Source organism: Populus nigra, chromosome 8 (assembly GCF_951802175.1).
Source record: "Populus nigra chromosome 8, ddPopNigr1.1, whole genome shotgun sequence".
Taxonomy (NCBI): domain Eukaryota; kingdom Viridiplantae; phylum Streptophyta; class Magnoliopsida; order Malpighiales; family Salicaceae; genus Populus; species Populus nigra.
In genome coordinates this window covers 16,855,542-16,872,291 of record NC_084859.1, presented here as the reverse complement: position 1 = coordinate 16,872,291, position 16,750 = coordinate 16,855,542, and the positions used below count along the sequence as shown (strand labels likewise).

Below are 16,750 nucleotides of genomic sequence, written 5' to 3'. Positions count from 1 at the left end.
AGATTCTGACCTCCGATTTAGTGTTGTCCTAGATGAGTTTTCTTTCAAAATGCAGAAAGGAAATAGAAGTAAACCCCAAAGATTCTGTAACTCAACTAGAATATCTGACAAGTCTTGAGGAAGAGCTAAAAAACTACAGGTTCTGTGCTTGATTTTCCTCTATATTTCACGTTGTCGAGGGTACAATAGATTTTAGTTAAAATATCAAAATATCAGAGGGTGGAAACCTATGGGATTATCTCGATATACATGTACAGGAATATGGGAATACTTTGGCCCCTGTAAAGCTGCTTGAGGTCAATTTTTCACCAATAATCGCCACAAGAACAGGTTCCATCCCTTGATATGATGGAACCGCCTCGCATCACTTAGAATGATTTCTCTGTCTTCTATCTTTGAGATAAACTTTGGAGCGGTATGGCAGTCATTGTAAACTCCAAGGTTCCTGGTAATAAAAAAAATTTCTGGACATAAATAATATTTTTATAGCAGAAAAAAATATCTTGTAATGCTGTATTTATTAAAAATATTATTTAAAAATAAATATTTTTTTATTTTTAAAAATAAGATTTATCCATATAAAACATAATAAAAAATTATAGATGAATCAAAATAATATTTTAAAAATTAAACACATACAAAATAATTTTTAAAAAAGTCTTTATTAAAAACAGGCTAAATAAACAAAATAAAAAAAAATTAAGTAGAGATATCAATTAAAATTAGAATAAAAACATAAGAAAAAAATAGCAATAATCTAGGTGCCTCAAATGCTTTTAAAAGAAATAAAACAAACAAATAATTGAGGCTATAAACCCGATCAAGTTTAATAAGTTGGACCTATTTTAATTAAACAATAAAAAATTAGACAATAATAATAAATAGATATTTTTTTTTACAAAAAATAAGATTATGATAACTTTAAAAAAAACCTTGAAAGTACAAAATAGAATAAAAAATAAAAAAATATATAGCTCAAGTCAACCTAAATTAATATAAGAAACATGTAACTTGGATAGCAATAAGCGAGCCAACTTAAACTTAACTACTTTTATTTTTAAAATAACTGCTATTATATCAATTTTAAATCCAATGATAGATTGGTTTGGTTACTTTTATTTTTAAAGTAAAATAAATGAAAGAAATTAAAAAAAATACCAAATTTCCTTACAATAAAAGCTAAGCATGATGCTACTATTTAAAAATACTTATTAGATTTAATTTATTATTCAACTGTGTTGAAGAAAAAAAAATGTTATAAAAAAACCATTTTGATAAAAAGAGTTTTAATCTCAAAATGTCTAATCATTAAATGTTAAATAATTATCTCAATTTAAAACACTTCACTCGTTAAGCAAATCCAAAAAATAATTTTATCCTTAATTATTTAACACGTTTTTAAATAAAAAAACAATATATTAATTGAAAACATCAAATAAGTACACATTGTAATATTCTTAAGCATTGATAATAAAGAAAAAAGGACATAAAATAAATAAATAAAATGGAAAACGTGTTAATTGAGATTGGAAGCTTGCCTGCATCTTATCAGTTATTACATTTGTCTGTGTTGTCTTGTCCGTCGAGGTCATGGTCATACACTTATCACTTAATTCAGAATAAAAAAAATAATAACCCTGAATTTGAAATGAATCACTTTAACTTGGAATCCAAATTGATTGGATTAACAAAAGTAACAAGCATTTTCTGATGATTTTAATAAATTTAATCTATTTTCAAATTTGTTGTCTTTCAAATCTATTGAAATCACGCGATCGATCAATATTTTATATAAACAATAATAAAACCACCATCTCAGCAAAAAGTCTGCTATATGTGTAACGTAGGAATTCAAAGAAAAGACGTCGAGGCGACCATTTCTCACCAGTACAACCCTGAGTCAGAGAAAAACAGAGAGAAGATGGAGGCAACTGCCAAAGTATCATCAATATTTATATACCCAGTTAAATCATGCCGTGGAATTTCCCTCTCTCAGGCACCTCTAACTCCTACTGGTAATATAATAAACCACTACTTGTTCTCTGCTTCTTCTATGAATTTCCTTTTACCCCACTTGATTTTCTTCTCATCTCTTTATTTTTTTTTAGTGTCCCTTTATCTGTTTTTTGTTTTTAATTTTCTGCCTGGTCACTATATCACTCACTATCTTGGTTTTTGATATGTTCCGTGTTATGTTTGTGAACATAATTTTGATGATTTTTTGGTTATGGTTATTTGTGCTATGCTTGGATACACAGGATTTCGATGGGATCGGAACTGGTTAGTTGTGAACTACAGAGGAAGGGCATATACCCAAAGAGTTGAACCAAAGCTTGCTTTAGTTGAGATAGAGCTGCCGGATGAGGCATTTTCGGAGGGCTGGGAACCTACTAAGAACTCATTTATGAGTAAAATATCTGTTAAATTTAATGTTTCATCACATAAATCTTTCGTATCTGCTATTCAGTTGGTCCCCCCAAAAAAAAATCTTTACTTGTTTTGTTCTTTGAGATCTTATTAGAATTCTAACCTCTGTTAGCATTTCTCACTAAATCCAGGGTTTCCTACTGCTATAGGTCCATTATTAGATAATACTATTTTCCCCACGACTTATTTCAGTAAGATGATTTTCTATTTTTTCATGGAGTTGTATTGATAAAGATTTTAACAATAAAGAATTGTTCATATAGAATGAAAATGAGATGGGGAAAGACGTTAACCGAAGTTAAATTTGAATGAACTTCAATGGTCTTCCTAAGGATTGTGTTTTTGTTAGGAAAGCTTTGTTTACTAATAGGTTTATAAAAGAGTGAGCTACAAGATTTCTAAAGTTTTACGTCAGCAAATATCGATGCTCTTATGTTGTCATGGTTCTCAGGGTTGCATCTTTTTAAGGATTACGAATTTTCTCTTTGATTATGTTGGACATGATGGTATTTGTCACCAGGCAAGTAGAAGAAATTTGGGTTGTTGATGGCAGTGCCTTTAATTTTTCACAAATAACAAACAGAAGATACCTCCCGACTTCTCTCCAACTTTGTTGTTGTAGTAATAATACGAGTGCTTTTTTTTACCATTCTCAGTGGTTCATGAATCATGTTGTTGCTTCTTCTTTTTTTCAGGCAATTTTCAGTGTAAGTATGATCCAATGTTCACTTTCTTTTACAGAAATAAAGGCTCCTGGGATGAGTGTGCTTAAGATATCTCTGATGAAGCCAAGTGAAGTAGTGGAGGGTGTCTCGGTATGGGAGTGGTCTGGCTCTGCATTGGATGAGGGAGCTGAAGCAGCAAAATGGTTCTCAGATTATTTGGGGAAACCCAGTCAACTAGTACGTTTTAATGCAGGTCAGGATTGATTTTGGTGCATTTAGGATAGTAGGACATCAAATGACTGGTTAGCTGAATTGCTCAAATTCAAAGAGTACTTTACATAGGACCTTATTGCAACAAAAGCATTAAATGGTATTGAAGAGCGGACATAGGCGCAAACTATATCTTGGCATGCTAAGTTTTGTATAGTGTTTTTATTTGTGAACTTAAGCTAAATAGTGAATCTCTTGGCTGCAGTTATTTTATTATTTTCTTACCATTCTGTTTCCTGCTGCAGCTTCAGAAACAAGGCTCATAGATCCTAATTATGCACCTGGACACAAAACTATGTTTTCTGACCTCTTTCCGTTCATGCTGATCTCCCAGGCTAGTTGACTCGAGAAATAAAGCTTGATTTATTTGGTTTTCTCAGAAATCTCAGATTGGGATCCTCTCAATGTATCTTTTGCAGGGATCTTTGGATGCACTGAATCAGCTTCTCAGGGAACCTGTTCCTATTAATCGTTTTAGACCAAAGTATGTACATAGGCCCATGCCTATATATTTTAGTTAAAGCTTCTGTTTGTCTCTTCCTACAATAACACCTTGCTGGCAGTGCATTACCTGCACAGGAATCAGAAATTATAAATTTATCAATTGCTTTACATTCATTGCTACCTTTTGTCACTGGTGAATTTTGATCACAATAACCTGTTCGTTTTCAAATCTCTTAGTTTGTTTTCTTGCTTGTCACAGCATCCTTGTTGAAGGCTGCGAACCATTTTCTGAGGACTTGTGGACTGAAATTAGGATAAGCAAGTTCACATTTGAAGGTGTCAAGCTATGTTCCCGCTGCAAGGTACAAACCTATCTTTTAAGCAATCTGCTCATATTTATTAAAGCTACATATAACTTTCAATAGATGTAATCAATTTTTGTAGATAATGATCATATAATTTATAATTCAGCATGTTTTTTGAATCTTAATCTATCACCCTTGTTTAACCATGGATGAGAACCGTGACAAGTTCTTTTCCAGACAAGTATTTTGCCCCTGCCCCTGCAAGTCAACAATATTATAGGTTATTGTATAAAATGAGGAACACTATAGCTCAAAGTTTGGCTGGAGATTGTTAAACCAGATAGCTCATATTTAGTGGTGAAGAATCACTTGAAGGTCCTGTCGATGCACACTCGTGGTCTTCAAGTCATATTTACTGTTCCACGTTCATATTCCTCTCTGCGTGTCCTCTTGTATTATGTTGCCATGACTTGTGAAATACTAACTAGATAAAGTACTTGGAAATTCCCAATGGATTTCCCTGGATTTTCACTCAAGACAGCTTTTGACATTTCTTTTAGTCCTTACTTATGCTTCGGCTTTAATTTGAAAATTACGACATTTAATTCAATGTTTCATATGTTTGGCTGTAATATATGTTCCTATATTTACAAAGACGCCATTTTTTTCTCTTGCAGATACCTACAATCAATCAAGATACTGGGATTGGAGGGACTGAGCCAAATGAAACTCTAAAGAAAATCCGATCAGATAAAGTTTTGCGCCCAGATAAGAAACAGCAGGGAAAGGTTAGAATGGGATTATGAGATAGAAAGTCTTAATCATGTTCTTTGTGTTTTTTTTTGGCAGATGTAACTTCTAAAATACCTTTTATGTGCAATGCTACTGCAGATCTATTTTGGACAGAACTTGGTTTGGAAGGAAAACCCTAGTGAAGGGCATGGAAAGATTGTTAAAGTGGGAGATCCTGTTTTCGTCCTTAAGAAGGTCTCCTCTGTAGCTGAAGCAGCAGCCTAAACTTCGTAGAATATAGCAATTAGTATAGCTAGGGAGTTGGCAATAAGATGTCTTATGTATGGTAATAAAATGATTAGACAATCCTAAAAGGATAATCTAAAGCTAAGGCTTTGGTTTATCCTGATGTGTGCATGCTCATTTTATTCATAACAAGGAGTCAAAGGAAAGTATTAATAAAAGAGATTAAATGCTCAACTCTGAACTCTAAACTACGTTGAAGTCTTAATCATAAACTAGCTAAAGAGGGATAGAAATGATTTGAACGTAAAAGCATTATTTGATGTTTTCTCTCCTTGATGGAATGAAATGCAGAGGATAACTGAATGGAAATGGAGTTCGTGGAGCGAATTCGCTCATCTCTCTCCTGTAATCGCAAATCCAATTGATGCTCTGACCTCACCATAAATGTTCATGATTCACAAACTGACAAGGCATCAAGAATCAAGGGGCTTGGTAAGAGGCTTGTTTGCGGGGCCGTGCATTAAAACAAAGAGGTGGTGGTTTCAAAATAGGTGTGAAAAGTTCAATTTAATCCTTTTAATTTTTTAAATGATCACTTTTCAGCCTTTTTAGTTGTTTAAAATTAAATTTTGACATAAGATTTTATTTTTTAGTCCTTTTCTTGGCTTGAGAGAGAAGAAAGTCTTGATTAACATCTATTTCAGCCATCAAGATAGATGATCTTGATATTAGTGAGTTCTATTCGATAAAGAAAGTTCCAATAATGTATATTTTGGTATTATTGTTGCTTGATATAGTAGATCTAAGCTTAAAAAGTTTTTGGATTCAAGTTTATTTTAGGTTTTTGAACTAGTTTTTTGGTTGTTTAAGATTATAAATGAGTTTATTAAGGTCTTTAGGGTGTTTTTGATAAAAAAAATATGTTGAAAATCAAAGTTTTAGCCAAAAAATATCATTGCCTCGATTTTCAAGTAACCATCTAGTCACTGGATTCTTAAGTTGTAGATGACGCATTTTTTATGATTTTTTTTATTTTTAAAAAAATTAAAAAATAGATAACATGTTGTTTTCCTTTTAAAATTAAAAATTAATAATTAAAAGACTTGTCACGGGTAAGCCTTTTCTAAATGGGTCAAGTGAATGCATGTTTTTTTTAAAATAATTATTTTGTACAATTATCATGATTTTATAACCTGAACTATCTTATAACCTGAACTGTATGTTTTATTGGTTTATCCATGTTAATTAAATATATTGTTATCTTAATATTTTAAAAAGATATCATTTAGTCTGTGTATCAAAATTTAAAAAGAATTTTGTTCAATATGCAACATGTTTTCAATTCATGGTATATTTTTTTAATTATATTTGAAAAAACTTTTGATCCATCTCATGATGTAGCGCAAACCAGTAGTCTAGTAATGAACTATTTGATATTGTTATTAAACTTGATCCAACAAGTTAATTTTAAAATTTTCTAACTTAACTTTTTATTCGGTATTTGTAAAAAAGTTAAAATGAGTGAGAGTTGCTTTGACATGACCGAATCAAATTAATATATATAAAGACAATTTGAATAATTGTAAAAAGCATGATTTTACTTATAAAAATCAAGAAGACTTTTTTTTTTATATTGAAACATCAATATATTTGATAAACCCGAGTTTTGTAGCTTAACTCACTAGATTCACGATCCGGGTGATAAACTTTCTTATGTTTAAAAAAATTATTATTTTTTTAATTTTTACTTAATTATATAACAATAAAAAATAAACGTTTATAAAATCAAGCATAAACGTCAGAATATTTATTTAAAAATGTGATAACTTCACATAATATAAATAAAAAAAATTAAAAATCAACTAAATATTAAAAAGTTAGATTAAAAAAAAAACCATCTCCTTTACTGTTGATAATAGGAGTTTACACGCAAATTCTTTTAGATGTACTGCATAATAAGGTTAAGCTACATATCCCTTTTTGACACGATGCGATAAAAACACGAAAATTTCCTCAAATTCATAACAGAAGCCAAAAAAATAAAAAATAAAAAATACAGTTTTTCGCGAAATATATTTGTTGAGAATTAAAGTAATCAACGGAAATTTGTGCAAAAGAAAAGTGAAGGGATAGTGCTATCTATACAAATAAATAGAATTTACAACAATTTCATACAAATTAATAGAAGATCAAACCACATATCAATAAATAGAAATTAGTATGGATAATCTGCTGGATATATCTTAATCAATAATGTGAGAAAGTAATTAATTATATAAATGTTCCAATACAACAAAAAAGAATGTTTGAGATTATAATAATAGTTATTTTTAAAAATATATTTTATTTAAAAATATATTTTTTATAATATTTTTATTTATTTTTGATAAAAATATGTTAATATTTATATTTGAAATGGTAATAATTAATATTTCTTTTTAATATCAAGCAACTGGTAACACATTCTAATATCACGAGGTTTTAGCTAAATTCTTGTCACCAACGTTATGTCGTTTATATGTTACCAAACGACTTGTCATTATGGCGTGGACAGACAGACATACAGACAATAAGAAGAAACATCAGTAGAACAAGAAGTGGACTCTCCTCCTCGTCACTCTCCCCTAAAACCCGCAAAAACCCATCTTGCAAATTTTCAAAATCTTTCATTCTCTAACCAAATTCAAGCTCCGCAAAATTTACAAACCTCAAAGTCAAAATACCCACAAACCAAACCCTCCTTTCAACTCCATGCCCAAATGCCCACCTCTCATCACCAACTCCATCTTCAAGGCCCTCAACAACTACTTGTATCCAATCCCAAGTAAGTTCCCTTCTCTTTCCATGAACTCTAACTTTTCAGCCCTTGCAATTCCATCGACCAAAACTATTGAAACTGAACCCCAAAACCACCCTCTACACCGTAACGCCTCTGACCGAGAAAATGGCATTGAACATGACCCCCCGATATCTGATAAGATATTCAAGTCTGGCCCCAAAATGGGTTCGTACAAGTTGGGTGATTCGACTTTTTATTCACTCATTGACAACTACGCAAATTTGGGTGATTTTAAGTCATTGGAGAAGGTTTTAGATCGAATGAGGTGCGAAAAGAGAGTGGTTGTAGAGAAATGTTTTGTTGTTATCTTTAAGGCTTATGGGAATGCTCATTTACCTGAAAAAGCTGTCGACTTGTTTGATAGAATGGCTTATGAATTTGAGTGTAAAAGAACTGTAAAGTCATTTAATTCGGTTCTTAATGTGATTATACAAGAGGGTTTGTTTTATCGTGCTTTAGAGTTTTATAATCATGTTACTGGTGCCAAAGGTGTGAATATGTCCCCTAATGTGCTTACTTTTAATTTGGTTATTAAGGCTATGTGTAAGGTGGGATTGGTTGACGATGCGGTCCAAATGTTTAGAGACATGCCGGTTAGTAAATGTCAGCCTGATGTGTACACTTATTGTACATTGATGGATGGACTTTGCAAGGCGGATAGGATTGATGAGGCAGTTTCGCTGTTGGATGAGATGCAAATTGATGGTTGTTTTCCAAGCCCTGTTACCTTCAATGTGTTAATCAATGGCTTGTGTAAGAAGGGGGATTTAGCACGGGTTGCGAAGCTTGTAGACAATATGTTTCTTAAAGGATGTGCTCCTAATGAAGTAACTTATAACACACTTATTCATGGTTTGTGTCTGAAAGGGAAGCTGGAGAAGGCAATTAGTCTTTTGGATCGGATGGTATCAAGTAACTGTGTGCCTAATGTGGTCACATATGGGACAATCATTAATGGACTTGTTAAGCAAGGAAGAGCTCTTGATGGGGCTCGTGTATTAGCTTTGATGGAGGAAAGGGGGTATCATGTAAATGAGTATGTTTACTCAGCGCTGATTAGTGGGTTGTTTAAGGAGGGGAAATCTCAAGAGGCGATGCAATTGTTCAAAGAGATGACAGTCAAAGAATGTGAGCTCAACACTATTGTATATAGTGCTGTTGTTGATGGTTTATGCCGAGATGGAAAGCCAGATGAAGCACTGGAAGTTGTTTCTGAGATGACTAATAATAGATGCAAACCTAATGCTTACACTTATAGCTCGCTGATGAAGGGATTCTTTGAGGCAGGTAATGGCCATAAAGCCATTGAAGTGTGGAAAGACATGGCAAAGCATAATTTTACTCAGAACGAGGTTTGTTACAGTGTACTCATTCATGGGTTATGCAAGGATGGGAAAGTCAAGGAGGCTATGATGGTGTGGGCACAGATGCTGGGCAAAGGATGTAAGCCTGATGTTGTGGCTTACGGTTCAATGATTAATGGCCTTTCCAATGCCGGCTTAGTAGAAGATGCTTTGCAACTTTATAACGAGATGCTTTGTCAGGAACCTGATTCTCAACCAGATGTGGTCACATATAACATACTTTTGAATGCTTTGTGCAAGCAGAGTAGCATCTCTCGTGCTATTAATCTTTTAAATAGCATGTTGGATCGGGGATGTGATCCTGACTTGGTTACATGCGTCATATTCTTGAGAACGTTGAGAGAGAAGCTGGACCCGCCTCAAGATGGGAGGGAGTTTCTAGATGGGCTTGTGGTTCGTCTTCTAAAGCGGCAGAGAGTTTTAGGTGCTTCAAAAATTGTAGAAGTGATGCTGCAAAAGCTTCTGCCACCTAAACCCTCTACTTGGGCAAGAGTTGTTGAAGATCTTTGTAAACCTAAGAAGGTTCAGGCAGCCATTCAGAAGTGTTGGAGCATCCTATATTGCTGATGTATTGGGTATGCCTATTTTTAGCATATTACTGCTATTACTTCAACATGAATTGGATATGATTTTTTTGAAGATCAAACCTTAGTTCTTCTAGTTTCTGATTGTAGTTTTACAATATATGCTTCTGCATGTGTGTGTGAGCATGCGGAACACATGATCATTCATGTGCATTTGTATGCCCCAGCTAACCTATTTTCTTGTAAACAGGTTCTTGGTGACATTGTTGTGAAGCTCGTATGATCATAATGTCACGTAAGCCCCTAGCTTATAGAGCATAGACTTCTGTCACAATTAATATGGAGTGTGTGACCAGGGAAGATGTTGGTGAACGACGAATCTTGAAACAAACTGTTGGAGAAGTCGAGTACATTGTGTTTGAGGTACTAACTATCCATCCCTTCAACATGCTTTTATTTACGTCTTTTTATTTTTTCCCCCTTTTCTAGCATGTGCTTTCGGTTCTTGTCTCTACTCAAAATGTACAAGTTGGTCCATTGAGACGGAAAATGCATCCTTCAGAGAAAATTGAAGATAATAGAGCTTGCCAATTCTTTTGAATTTCAGCTAGGAAACACCGCTGGAAGTCCAAAAAAACAGTACCCTGAATAGAGGCCAGAACACATCTTATCCCATTTTTGTTTCCCTCGAAAGAGAAAAAATCCATAAAAATTGCAGAGCACCACTCCACCCACATCTGCTAAAGAACTTCAAACAGAACATATCTCTGCAAGGGTTTATGTTCTTTCTTCTTTTCAAAACCTGGAAAAGACATTACCAATAGATCCTATACTTGATTAGAGATCACCAACAACCCTGAAAAACTGAGGAAAGATGTGCTACGTATCCCAAGCATCTGGATAGTGCAAAAAGAATTGCTCTGCGTCTGTTTATTATTGCAGACCACACATGTATTAGGAGAAATCTTGTTATGTAGCCTCCTTCATGCAGATGTTGTTGGTATTAGTTCCATGGTCTGCATCGCCCAAATGAAAACCAAGCTTCAGATAAAAGTTTGTTTTTTTCAGACACAAGTGGCCAAAGAAAAACAATGGCAGGCTGCGCCTAAGTGATGTTAAAAAAAAAAAAACACAAAATTACCAGAATATTATCAAGTTCAAACTCATTTCCAAAATCTTGAAAAAAAGAGGAATATTAGTTGAGGAGTAGAAGCAACAAAATGAAATCCTATAACATGAGTTGAGGAGTAGAAGCAACGAATCAAATCCTATATTTTCCTACCATTTGGGTTTTCAGAAACATGGCAGCCCCCATATTACCTTTGCTATGCTGTAGAGAAAAAGTGGCAACGTTGAAATTAGAGCGGTCATAAAGATGGGGAAACACAATGGTGAAAGAATACACCTTATTAATAGTTCGCTCTATAGGATAATTGCTGTAAGGGTGCCTGTGAATGAACTTAAAAGGATTCCTGTATGGCTATTTAACCCAAAAGGGTTAAATGTTAACCTTTCAAGAGGAGTGAAGGATCAAGGGGAATATTTTTTTTTTGTGCTTTTCCTCCAATTTTTTAAATCTAATATTAATTTATTAATTTTTCTTTTATGAACCACAAGTTTAGTATTATTTAATTATTTAATTTAATTTAAAACTTGATTTGATTTATATTGGGCCTCCTTTTTATCCTTATTTTTTTCAACTACTACCAAACATTCTTAACATTTCATTTCTTAACATTTTTTACAGCTTCTTCGCCTTTTAAATCCCACTCCGTTAATATTTCTCCAAATTTCTAACACCATACTAAACACAACCTTAGAGGCAAGAAATCTTTTTTTTGAGAAATATAGTAAACGTTCCAAATGACAAAAGGGTCTCTATTATTTTTGTTTTCTTTGAAACATTAAATGTTCAGCATAATCTTTCATCTGACTGGCTACTATCGCCAGAATCTTACAACGGCATTGATGATGAAGAATGAGAGTGGCCTGCCCTAAAAGAGAAAAATGCACTTTTCTGCCAATTGTTTCTGTAGCTAATAGAATATAAATAGGACAGATTTCATTGCAAAGTTTTGTGGTTTTTTTTTTTAAAAAAAGCCACCACTCGGTTTGAATACCATTTTCTGTCTTGACGAGTTTGAATACCATTTTCTGTCTTGACGAGGGAAAAATGGCCCAGGAAGCATGGTTTTAAATCAAAAGCTCTTTGGAAGTGCATGAGACTATTTTAATTTGGAGATGGGTAACACTGGAGATAAGTTGTTGGTGTGAAGTACCGAGGGAACTGGATGAATGTTGGCAGGAATGGTTTCTCCAGTAAGCATCTAGAAAGGCATTTTAGACTTTATGGTTTTGAAATTAGAGTTAGGGAGACCCTTCTCCTGCATAAAGAGATCACAGTTCATGGTGGGTTGTTGGGTGGTGCTTTATGCAAGTGCAATGAAGATGGTGTTTTGACCAACCTTTTCTGTTTGCATTTTTTCCAAAGGAGGTGCGGGTCTTTTGGTGTTCTCGAACTTTTGAGACTGTTTGGGCAATGCCTAGCATGGTGCTAGGGATGCTGATAAATAGCTGGAATAGAAGATTTGAGGGGCAAATTAATCTTAAGATTTTGGAAATCCAAACTTGTAGTAGAGTGGAACTATGACTTTTGAGGGTCTGAGCTTCCTTTTCATAGGATTGAACCTCATTCTTGGGATTTTTTTCTCCAACATTGGAAGCTTTTCCCTGAATATCCATTTCCAGAAGTTTTGGAGCTTTCAGAAGCTATTTTTATTTCTTTCCTTGTTCTGTTCTCATCATTTTGTGGTTTTACTTGCTTTCTTTGGCTCTGTTGTCTATACTTCGAAAAGCTAGTTACTTTCTCTCACTTCTGTTTCTTTTATGCTCATTATAAGAAATATGGTTTCAATTTTTTTTTGTGCCTTTCAGTAAGTGTCTGTGGACAAGCTCAAGGGTAATTTGTGTTCCTTTTCTTCTTTTTTTCCTCTCATTGCTATCTCTCTCCTACATACTTCCCTTGAGCTGGGTAGTTTTCTTTGCTTTTTTATTTCTTTCACACCTGTCATGAAAGACATAAATAAATAAATGAGACTTCTCTAGTGTTATCTTTTTACCCTAGTACCCGTATAATAATTGTATGTGGAATATGCTTCAGTGTATCTTTGCTTTAGGTTAGCATTCTCGTGTACAGTTTGGTCACTTGGAACACTGGATAGAAAAGCTTGGAAACAAAATTTTCAATATTTTGCAAGTAGCTAGAAATAATGACATTTTCAATATTTTGCAAGTAGCTAGAAATAATGAAATATAAGACATTACAAGACAAAAGGCACGGAAACTTTTAGGAGAATATGTGATTTGCAAATTGCAAGCTATGGTGCTGCTTCCTATCTGAAAATTGACACATTAAAATATTGTTTGTTCTCTTCAATGAGCCCAAGATGTCCTAGTTTTAAATCGCAATTGCAGGGGTGAAACTCCGCAGGTGTTAAATAATGGACGTGGCTATCGTTGTTGTGATTCATTTGTAATTCCTAATTAATTTTAGCACTACATACTTTTTCAGTAAATAATGTTTGCTGTTATCTTTGTCATGAATCATTTGGAATTCTATGACATTTAGTAATGCATTTTTTTAATAGTTTCACCAAATATAAACAATAACAACACTTCTAGTATCTAAATGTCGTATAAACAATACATTACAACTATCAAAAGAGTGAAAAGTTGTTATTGTGAAACCATGAACTGATCATATTATTATTTAGTAATTAGACTGTTATCGGGCTGTAATTTTCCCATTATTTTCACAATAATGGCCATTACCGTTATTTAAGGACATTATGACCTTTTTTTTTCTCCCATCATGACTTGCTGTTAGCTACACTATAACACCGAATAATGGCAACGGGGCTCTCTGTTTCCTTATGACTGTTATGTTTCCTCATGGCTGTACTTTAAAACTATGCAAGATATGGTAAGGATGCCTGTATTGTTCCAGGTTAGGTCTGAAATAATTCTGCATAGATGATATTCTGCTCTGTTTTTCTTATCTTATTCAAAATAAACATGATCAATGTACGAGTTTCGACCAACACTGATTTTTCCTCTTACTAAACTGTGACAGTTGAAGCATATTCTGAATTTGTGCATTGGAAGCTATCTGATATATTCTTTGGATTACTGGTTCAGAAAGTAGCATCTTATTCACAGCAAACATGATTCATGCATTAATTTCACTCTGTAATGATTTTTCCTTTCATTAAATTGCAAAGTAGTACATCTTTTGTTTATGCTTGGAAACAATCAGATAGTGGTTCAGATACTAATATCAGGACATACAATAATTTGGCTATTGGTAACTTAGGGATGAAGAAAATAATCTTAAGGTCCTTTTCTTCCAATCATATCTTCATTATTAACTTCCGTTGATTGTGCCTTGCGATGCAGATGAGCCATGTCATAGGTTGCATGGAGACCAAAGAAGACATAGTAAATGAGCATCACCACTGTGCAAATACCAAATCTTTCAAAAGCCTCAGCACCCAAAGATCCCATTAGAAAGATGTTTATTGCAATTGACAAGGATGGAAGCCATGGAACCAGTGGAACGCCCCAAACCTTTGGCTCTCTCTGTTGAGGTAACATTGATAATCCAATAGTCCCCAAGAACCAAAAAGGAATGGTTACAGCATATCCAACCCAACCATTGGGACTCAGTCCCCAGTAAGCTGAAGTCCCCATGGACGAAGAAATAATGATTAGCAGGAAGAGGGCTAGCTTCAAGTGGTTTGTTTGTGGTGTGATTTCTCTGACATGGTATCTCCTCACAAGTAATGCAACAGCCATCATCATGAAGATAAATAGGGTGCTTACTGACAACAAACTTGCCAAGACATCCAGGCTTGAGAAAAAAGCAATGAGAGCGCTTGAAATGGTGATAAGAAGTGTTGCATTTATTGGTGTTCCAGTCTTTGGATGGACAAGAGCAAACCATGGAGGGATCATGTGGGCTCGTGCAATATGAGTAGTATATCGTGCTTGTCCAAGCGCCCCTACCAGAAGAACGGTGGTCATCCCCTTGAGAGCACCAAGTGCTACCAGGTACCTTGCCCAATTCATTCCCACACTCTGAAATGCGACAGAGTAAGCTGCTCCTTTGTCAATCTCTGTGTATTTTTGCATCATAGATAGGGTAAGTGCCATTAAGCAGTATATCACGGTAATGATTGACATTGATCCAAGCAATCCTATCGGTATGTCTCTGGATGGGTTTTTTGTTTCTTCCGCCATGGTGGCTATATTGTCAAAGCCTCCGTAAGCAAAGTAGACAATTGCAGCTGCTTGGAAGATCCCTTTTGCCCCATAAGGCAAAAATGGTTTCAGATTGGATGTATTGGCGTGAGCAAACCCTGCAATTATCACAAACAAAATTACAGCAGTATTCAGTGCTGTGGCTATCCAATTGATCAGTGAAGTTTTCCTTGTGCTGATAATTGCAATTGTTGCAGCAATCACCAAAACTCCAACAGCTATTGGATCCAGGAGATTGAAACCTTCAGCTAGATTTGTATGGATCCGTAAAGAGTTTGAAGGACGATTAAGAAGATTTGTGAAGTAAGAAGTCCATGCCCTGGCAACTGCTGCAGTGCCCGCGATGCTTTCAAGCAGTATGTTCCCTGCAGTTATGAAGGCCACAAAGTCTCCTAATTCAATTCTCAAGTAAGCAAATGACCCACCCGCTACAGGGACTTCGACTGCGAATTCCGTGTAACAGAATACAGAGAGCATTGCTGACACTCCAGAAGCAACATAGGACAACACAATGGCAGGTCCAGCATGTTCATGGGCTTCTTGACCAGTGAGCACAAAGATGCCTGCTCCAACGACCGAACCAAATCCAAACCAGGTAAGGTCCCACCAAGTGAGGCAACGTTTCATCTCGTTCTCACTTTGTTTCCGAAGCTCCCCAATCTCATTGACATCATCTGACCGGCTGATGAGACGGTCCTTGAACCGGAAACATGTATCCGACAATGCGGAACGGTAGTTTCCCCAGCTTTGGAAGGACTCTTCTGGTAAGAAATCTTGTTTGCTAAACCTCCAGTAACTTTTGTGTTGAATCTCATCACTCATATCTCCAATGGAACTCATTACTGTATTCTCTTGTGTTCAGTGGCTCTGTGGAGTAAACAGCAGTTGATATGAAGCTTTAGCCTTTAGGTAGACTGTCATCCAATAGTTATTCAAGTGAACTTGTTGTTTATAAACTGGACCCTCAATTATTGGTCATGGAATCTAAGATCGCGAGATCCCTGTAAAGGAGCTGACTTGGTGACGATGCAAACAAAAGATAAGACTAGTTTTGTCTATTCTAGACGGCTCCTTGTTTTGGGTGTTCAGTGCTAAGAATTGCCAGGCATGTTCTCGGAAAACCCAGATTTGGACCGTATTGGGCCAACTTTCAAGGACTGCGGGGCCACCAAGTAAACTCTTTGTTATATTCCATGCTTCCGGGGCATGGCATGGGATATGAAATATGATATTTTTTCGAGACGGAGATGAGCATGCGGCATGCCCATCTCCATGATGTGTGTGCTTGACTTCAAGTCAACTGGAGTGGGTAACAATTATGATTATATTGGCATAAAACATGACGCATGAAAAGAAAAGAAAAGAAACAATAAAAAAAATCTAATAATGGCTAAAAATCAACCTCTGAACTGCTCTTCACTGAAATCAAGGTCATTATTGCATTTTGTTATCCTTGAAAGGTAATGGCGAAGGTTTGATAGCAAATCTTATTGACACAATGAAAGAAGCGTTTGGTTTGAGCATTCATAGATTTCATGTGACGCCTGGCAACGAACCCGAAACGCAAGACCAAGCTCCGGCTGCTCTCGGCGTGTGCTGGAGAGGGGAGGATCTT

At 34.9% G+C, this 16,750-nt stretch overlaps 3 protein-coding genes across 3 annotated transcripts; 2 read left to right on the top strand and 1 right to left on the bottom strand.

Annotated features, from left to right (window-relative positions):
* Positions 1 to 1,695: 1,695 nt before the first annotated feature.
* Positions 1,696 to 5,918, top strand: LOC133700825 (uncharacterized). Its single transcript, XM_062124510.1, has 9 exons — positions 1,696 to 2,015; positions 2,259 to 2,408; positions 3,169 to 3,345; positions 3,608 to 3,696; positions 3,782 to 3,846; positions 4,066 to 4,168; positions 4,789 to 4,899; positions 5,003 to 5,098; positions 5,441 to 5,918. Exons 1-9 carry the CDS (start codon positions 1,835 to 1,837, stop codon positions 5,531 to 5,533), a joined length of 1,065 nt encoding a protein of 354 aa, XP_061980494.1. The 5' UTR covers positions 1,696 to 1,834; the 3' UTR covers positions 5,534 to 5,918.
* A 1,727-nt stretch (positions 5,919 to 7,645) lies between these two features.
* On the top strand, positions 7,646 to 12,688 carry LOC133701534 (pentatricopeptide repeat-containing protein At4g20090). Its single transcript, XM_062125469.1, has 2 exons — positions 7,646 to 9,867; positions 10,067 to 12,688. Exon 1 carries the CDS (start codon positions 7,841 to 7,843, stop codon positions 9,857 to 9,859), a length of 2,019 nt encoding a protein of 672 aa, XP_061981453.1. The 5' UTR covers positions 7,646 to 7,840; the 3' UTR covers positions 9,860 to 9,867; positions 10,067 to 12,688.
* A 1,367-nt stretch (positions 12,689 to 14,055) lies between these two features.
* Positions 14,056 to 16,750, bottom strand: LOC133701535 (cationic amino acid transporter 5-like). The gene has a single exon (XM_062125470.1). The coding sequence runs from the start codon at positions 15,973 to 15,975 to the stop codon at positions 14,206 to 14,208; it is 1,770 nt and encodes a 589-aa protein (XP_061981454.1). The 5' UTR covers positions 15,976 to 16,750; the 3' UTR covers positions 14,056 to 14,205.

Bases quoted from the DNA above. Each gene is read 5' to 3' on its own strand.
- LOC133700825 (XM_062124510.1), top strand. From the start codon at position 1,835: ATGTGTAACGTAGGAATTCAAAGAAAAGACGTCGAGGCGACCATTTCT. The intron at 2,409-3,168 runs GTAAAATATCTG...TTTCTTTTACAG, and splicing joins TACTAAGAACTCATTTATGA to AAATAAAGGCTCCTGGGATG. The intron at 3,697-3,781 runs GCTAGTTGACTC...TATCTTTTGCAG, and splicing joins CGTTCATGCTGATCTCCCAG to GGATCTTTGGATGCACTGAA.
- LOC133701534 (XM_062125469.1), top strand. From the start codon at position 7,841: ATGCCCAAATGCCCACCTCTCATCACCAACTCCATCTTCAAGGCCCTC.
- LOC133701535 (XM_062125470.1), bottom strand. From the start codon at position 15,975: ATGAGTTCCATTGGAGATATGAGTGATGAGATTCAACACAAAAGTTAC.